Source organism: Danio aesculapii, chromosome 1 (genome assembly GCF_903798145.1).
Source record: "Danio aesculapii chromosome 1, fDanAes4.1, whole genome shotgun sequence".
Classification (NCBI taxonomy): Eukaryota; Metazoa; Chordata; class Actinopteri; order Cypriniformes; family Danionidae; genus Danio; species Danio aesculapii.
Window position 1 is genome coordinate 44,341,581 of NC_079435.1, and position 7,547 is coordinate 44,349,127.

Consider the following 7,547-nt stretch of genomic DNA (forward strand, 5'->3'; position numbering starts at 1 on the left):
GAGCCAGTGAATATTTGGGGGGAAAAACAACTGCAGGAAAATGGTAAAAATCAATGTTTTATTCCTTTTAAATCTCAATCTAAACATTGGAGAATTACACGAGGTGAAATGGGGTGAGAACCCAAGCATTGGCCAACATGCCTTAAAAAAGATCCAAATAAAAGCAAGAGAACATTTAAAAGAGTGCAATAAGAAAGGACAGGACAACGCATCAGTGCTAATATGTGACTCTGCTGTATCCCTAAGGGTTTTCAATGTGCAGTCTGGGTCAAGTCAGATATATTTAAATAGGGTTATTTTCATTTCCGCCAAATGTGCTCAATCTTGTCCTGAACCAGAGGAACAAAAGGTGTATTGTCTTTGTTGTATTTCATAGGCAAAAATCACAGGAGAAATGCAAAAACAAAAGCCTAACCATGCCAAACATAGGAACACACAAATGTTCTGCATCCCTTAAACCGCGGCCGTTGAAGAAGCTCAACAAAGAGAAACACAGAAAAATGCACTTACAGACTACAGAACCGCTTAAAAGACAGACAAGAGCCCGCTTCAAAACATCATCTACATTCTCAATAAAACTACTTACAAGTGTAGAGAGACTTCTTAGCCGCCTCTTAAACTGTTAGATCACACATGCTGACAGGCTGATTCGCTTAGCTGTTGTTTCCAAGGATTCTTAGGGTATTAAGCTCATTAAACAGTAATGCTGCATGAATGATGGACCGTAGTGTAAGACAAAGATCATTCTCATGCACTCTGGGCTCCAATGGTTTCTGCAATCAAGAGAAAAAACGATCATGATTTCAATACCTAAATGTGTAACTAAACTAAATGTGCTTTCACTCTCAGTTTGATGGCCTGGGGGCATATGGCAGAAAGTTTCTTATCTTAGATCTTTACTTGTGCATATTTGTATTACGGAAGGAAATCTTAATTTGGGATTCTTATTTCATCTATAGTTAGGAATCTAAAGTTAAGTTTGACAATCCTCTCACAGGTCTGTTACCAGGCAATCAACACTGTGCAAGCTTCTAATAAGTTAACACATAAAATGGATAATCAAATCCAGGGGAAATGACAAAACTAAAACAAATTGAAGGCATTAGTTACTTGCACTACAACTGCTAATGCTCTGTGACGCTTTGTTGTTCTCTGTAATAATTAATAATAAGTGTTTGGTCATAAAAACGAAGATCTTAATGTCGAGTTCAGACTGCACGATTTTCAAAGTAGTCCTGTCACAGATGTTTTCACACTGCATGAGAATCTGGGCTAGCGTTTTGTCGCTGCTTTGTTTATACTGCAAGATGGATCGCAGACACACTGCGTGACTTTACAATAGGAAGTATCGCCGACAACTTTGTCTCAGTCCGAAAACTACATCTCTCACTACCAAACACACGCAAGAAGCCGTGACATGAAAACAACACGAGGTCTCGTTGTACATATTTTGTTATTGACTATATAATGAGAAAGAAGCCTTTAGTGAGGTAGAAAATGTACTTATTTTGCTCACCTGGCTCACCTTTTAAAGGGAATTAGCAATTTCTTCTCAACTTTTTCCTTTTTAGAGCCGGTTGTGGTATTTCTCAGTAGACAAGTTAAACAGACACAGGTGCTCCTGTCAAATTTCCACTCATTTTTCCTCCATTTCTTGGGTACAAATAGACTAAAAATAATCGCTCACTCCCGCTGGCCTGCAAATACCCATTCTAGCTGCTCTCTCATTGGCTGTAGGTGATAGCCAATGTTATTTTCAATCAGAACACATTTCACACAACATGATTTTGAATCGTCGACAAGTCTAGATATTTAGGATGCCAAATATCTCACGGGTGTCGGCGACTCATCGGCCATTCTCTCAAATGGCATCTTTGATAGTTCACACTGTGTGATTGTTGCTGACGAATGCCTGAAATCACAGGCAAATCGGTGCAGTAAGTTCTTAAAACCTGTCGGCGAGTCAAAAATCTGGGCTAAAATCATGCAATCTGAACTCGGCATAAGTGTCCAAGAGTCTGTCTACTATTAAACATCTTCGTTCTTAATTTTGAATCATCAGTAAATATACTGCCATTGCTGGACTGCACAAATATAAGTGTTTCTTCACATTACCTTTCAAGTTATTTTGAAGTTTAGACAGCTGTCGAGTTGGCCTTAAAATTAAGACAGTTTTTAGGATTTTATTTTTTGGTCAAGTTAGGATTTGTCTGTATTACTACACTCTTGTCTGTAGTTAAGATAACACTTAGGAAATGCTGTTCTGTACTAAAATGAGGTGCTAAGTGAAATTGGTTACCAAACAGATAAGATTTTAAAGTTAGTTTCTGTAACGCACCCTAGGTCTCAAACCAAGTTCGACCAACAACATATTTTTGGCATGCATGTTTCCTTATGACTGCACAACAATATTAAAGGTACATATTTACACCTAAATCGTTCAAAGGGTAGGGCTGCACAATATTGAAAAAAACTGACATTGCAAAATTTTGTTTTTATATATATATTGCGATATGATTTCACCAGATGACCCTAAAGAATTCCTAATTTTATATTGATTTAAATCATTTGTGGAGGAGTGCATCTGCATAAAACATACAAAATACATTAACAACAGAACAGAAACCAGACTTTATGGTTTTCAGTTGGATAATCAAATGTACCAAAAAAACACTGCATTGTTTTTACTGTAATAAATAATTAAACAATTTAGCATTGTTAAAGCGACAGACTAATTTCTTCTGCCCAAATGGATTCTATTCACTTGAAATCTTACAGTCGCAGGCCTTAAAAAAAACCCCAAATAAAATTAGATTACGAATTCACAAATTACACGTTCTGAACTATTTTCTGCTTAATTATAATCATAACTTTAATTGCAGATCCTGCGAAGTGACTATTGCAGATTCACACATTGCAATATTGATGCTAAAACTATATATTGTGCAGCCCTATTCAAAGGTGTTGAGTAGATTACAATTTCTGCTGAACTTGACCGAAAACAAGGAAGAAATTCTCACTGCGCACAGCCTGAATTCTAAAAACAGTGTTTGCATTATTCAAACAATCTAAACGCAGTCAAACAAATCTGGATGTGCTAGTGTGAAAATTCCCTTTCCTACACATTATAATGTATCCCGTTTAACATTACTTGCCGTCCCATTTACTTATCCTGTTTAATATTACTTTGACTATTGAAGACACCCTTTAAAAAAAAAAAATCATTCGGTTTGTATTCCAAAAACTGTTTTTAGGCATATTCAAACATTTTACCACTGTACTTCAAGCCATTTTACCATGGTTTTAGTCAAATGTCAGCAGTTAATCATTTACAACCTAATACCAGTAATAATGATCACTTATGACTTGTTGTTATATTTACCAGGCTCTTTGAGTGCTTGAGCATTTCCCACCAATCCCGTAAGCTCGCTTGTATTTCCATTGAGAATTTCAGCTGTTAAGTTATTATTTTGCTGCTCGTCTGAGATCCTCTTACAGAGCTCTTCCTGTACAGATTACAAAGCAAAGAACATGTTTAATACCAAATTAATGCTTACTTGTACATGTTATAGAGTAAAGACATGCAAATCTTCAGCACTGGTGGTGACTGATATTCAGCAGCAAATAAATATAAAAATGTAAAATGAATATAGAAAATTAAAACAAATTAGTGAAGTCACTAAAAAACAACAAACAAAAACAGCGAGACCACCAAAGCGCTTACCTCACACAGAACAGACATCTGAAGAGGAAGATCCTCCACCTTCACAAAATCTTCCTCATCCGATCTCTGACTGGTATTTCCAGATCCAGCTTCCTGTCATTTAAAAATATATAAACAATAGGAGCTCAACACCTTTTAATCTTCAGATAAATACTTTAAGGATGCTGTGTGAGACCAGTGTCGTACATCAGTGTTGATCATGACTGGAGAGTCTGTATCAGGACTAGCTGAATCAGAGCTCTGAGGAGTTTCCTGGGCTGGAGCAGAAGTGCAGTCCTCCTTTTCCTCCCCTTCATCTCCCGAAGCAGATTTTTCCTCTTCTCCAGTCTCTTCTTCAGGCTGGACAATGACTTTGGGATCAGACGGTTCACTATTTACTGTTTGAAATTGGGGGGAAAATGTGGAAAAGGAGTGTGATAAATTGTAAGGGGTGTAATAAACCTCAATAAATATAAAAAGCGTAATATTACAAAAAAAAAAAGCATACACTGACTACTTTCCGAGCTGTCTTGGTCTGATTTGGTTTCCTGTGGGGTTTCATTTTGTAAGGCAGAGCTCTGGATGAACAACAGGTTATTATTAGTGTATATTTCTGAGCTGTGTCAGCTTGTTTACTATCTACTGTACATGCTAAAAGCACCTCTCTGTGTTCACTAGTGTTGTCCATGCTGGCTTGTAATGATGTTTGCACCTCTACAGGTACAGCCTCAAACTCCTCCATCTCTTCCACTTCATTTTCATCTTCTCCACTGCCGTAGTTGCATAGAGCCTGTGTCTCTGCTTTAGACAGGCCTGAAGAAAAGAGCATACACACACGTCAAACAGATTCTTATCAAAGTCAAACACATTACGCAGTGGTTTTAACCTGCACTTGATAAGACTGACAAAATCAAGCAAACAATCCACAGGTATTGGTGAATAGGCAGAAAGTGAAGTGTAATAAATGGGGTTTCAGAGACACCATCTGAAAGAAAGAACATTGTAAAATTCATTTACATTATAAATATGACTTTTACAGATACTGATTTTTTTTTTGTTGTTGTTGAGAGAAACAAGAGTAATCAAAACGCACTGCATGTTGTATGATATTTCAACTTTCTATTCAAACTATTTATTTGGTCAAATACAAGCGGGTGCAGACATTGGATCCTTTGCTGGAGACTTCAGGGCCAGTTGCACCAGCAGTGCACAAGTTAAAACGTAGCCTAGTTGTGACTTAAAGGGACACTAAGTTACAACTTGCACATTACTAAATATTTTTGTGTTGCACCACTGAACGCTACATTCCAAATAAATATGTACGGCAGCCTTAATGTACTATAAAAAAATGTAACTTATAATTTAATTTTCATAGGACAGTTATATTTAGACGCATTAGTTGCAGAATTTGAAAGCAGTTTAACGATTTAAATGCTTCTTATTGGATATTACGTCATTCAATGTGACTACGCATGACTTTATGGAGAGCTTACGACCTACTAACTACGGTTTGCCTTAATAACATGTGGAGCAACCGAAGTAAGAACAAATTTAGTTACAAACTACTAGCTAGTAGTTACTAAGCCCCAAGTGTGGACTTTAACTTCCAGTTTAAGCAAGAAATTACGATCAGCTGGTGTACCCCTACCCATGATTAATGATCGAAAAAAAGAACACGATCTCGATTCGACCCTACACACAATCTTAATTCAGCTTTTCTACGATTCAGCCAATTATATTTTCAAGGTCAGGAGAGAAGCAAGGCAGTCGCACAAGTCTTCACAGCAACATTGACACCTTCAAATGGGGTTAAAAGTACTGTATTTATAAGGTATAATTCACCCAAAAATGTCATTTCTGTCTTCATGTAATGATGTATTCACGGCCGCAAAATCACACGTGAGCTGACCGCAAGCTGTTTGCTTACTACCGTGAACGCATGACGCCTACTTTAGTGAACAGAACCTGCATAGGCTGTGAGTAACAGGTAATAAAGTTGTAAATAACGTTCAGTTTGTTGCACAGAGCAATCGTTTGAGGGCCGTGCGGGTGGTTTGATTTGCATGTATGTGTTTTTTCTCACAGTGACAGCAGCAATGAGCCGAACTCGGAAATTGAAAGTGAAACCTGTGCGCACATCATTTAAATGATCATAACGCATTTTACGGTTATGATTACGACAAGCATTTGATATGTTTTTTCATAGCGAACACGTAGTGTTGTGCATGAAAATAAATGTTTACTGTGTCAGTATAACAACCCTAGCTTATAATGTTGAATATAATGCAAGAAGGAATCTGGATGACAAAATTCTAATTTTACCAGTGAAAACAAATGGTCTAATAATGCTGTTAATGACAGATGACAAGCACATGTCTTAAATATAATAAATCTACTTTAGAATTATGAAGAGTTCTATTCTGATGTCATCATTTTACTGTGAATAAACAAACAGGACATATTGAAAGTCTGTTCAAGTCCACCATAATCACTGTACAAAATTTAGCATTTTAAGGAACAGTAAAGCTACACATAGGCCTAATATTATTATTGTTTACCATATGTTTGAGAATTAACAATAATAATAGGCTAATCATGTTAACCTTTATTTTACATATACAGAATCGAGAGAAAATCGTGATCTCGATTTAAGCAAAAAAAATCGTGATTCACCTTTTTGCCAGAATCGTGCAGACCTACCTACCCAGGTCTTATATGGTGCAAACTTGCATTTTCTTATGACATTTTTATTTTTATCAAACTAAACTGATTGAACAGCAAGTAGTTAGATTTTCTGCCGTTTTTTATTAAGTCATTTCCCCACAGGCAAATAATCAGACGTTCTAAAAAAAGCTTACTTCTGCATTGCAGCACAGGGTCAATAAAGCAGATTGATACATTTATTTGAACTAATTTCTTAAGCATCAAAACTGGCAGTTGAAAATTCTGCTCATCTATTTTGTTAAATTTTAAAATGCAATTTTTTTTTTTTCATATGGTGGTAAAATGGTAATTATTCTACTGTTTTTACAGACTTAAAATTGAGACGCCGCAACACTATTTCGCTATATGTCAGCACATTAACTACTATGCCATACTAGAACTCACTTATAGAAAGTGGCAGTCCTTCTTCCTCTTCCACCTCAGATGCTTCACTGCTCTGTGCTTCTTTCTCCTTCTCCTCTTCTCTCTCATGAGGCATCTCTTGCCGCTCGGTCTCATCCTGATCCTGAATGGGGAAAGAAAACCCTTTCTTAACATTCAGATTTGCAACAACAAAAAACCATAAACAATTGGGTTTTTGCTCCTGTCTTTTATTTATTGTCACTTCAAACTGAGGGTGCTTTCACACTAGCACTTTTGGACCAGGTTTGTTTAACGTCAAAGTTCGGTATGTATAGCTAGTGTGAATGTTGTCTTCTGAACTTGGGTGTGCACTCATGAACTGAGTCCACTTGAAAGAGGTGGTCTGGGGTACAGTTTACACAAACCCTGGTCCGGTTCACTTCTGATATGAATGCAATAATACCAACTAACAGTAGTGACCCACCAACTGTACAACAAACTTAGTTTTCATAACGTTCATTCATGTGTGTATGCCTGTGTGTCACCTAACGTTACTCTAAAGTCGACCCATTGCAAACACAGTGATAATGTCTGCTTGTCTCCTCCAAAAACTGCTTCTGCAGACATCGCATTATGTTCTGAAAGTTTAAATATTTTTGCAGTAGTGGCTGTATGTTACCAAAACCAAAAGACTCAGTAAAAGCGGAATGACCGTGATGTGCATACATCTTTCCATTTTGGCGTCATGGCTTTCATGGCCTTCACCTAGCAATACCTG

At 37.0% G+C, this 7,547-nt stretch overlaps 1 protein-coding gene across 1 annotated transcript in view; it reads right to left on the bottom strand.

Moving 5' to 3' along the window:
* Nucleotides 1–44: 44 nt before the first annotated feature.
* pcm1 (pericentriolar material 1) overlaps nt 45–7,547 on the bottom strand; it is a 33,674-nt gene continuing 26,171 nt past the window's right edge. The window contains 7 exon segments of the mRNA XM_056460961.1: nt 45–773; nt 3,383–3,506; nt 3,725–3,817; nt 3,911–4,101; nt 4,212–4,281; nt 4,365–4,516; nt 6,812–6,932. Of these exon segments, the coding sequence (XP_056316936.1) occupies nt 748–773; nt 3,383–3,506; nt 3,725–3,817; nt 3,911–4,101; nt 4,212–4,281; nt 4,365–4,516; nt 6,812–6,932 (777 nt within the window). The 3' untranslated portion in view covers nt 45–747.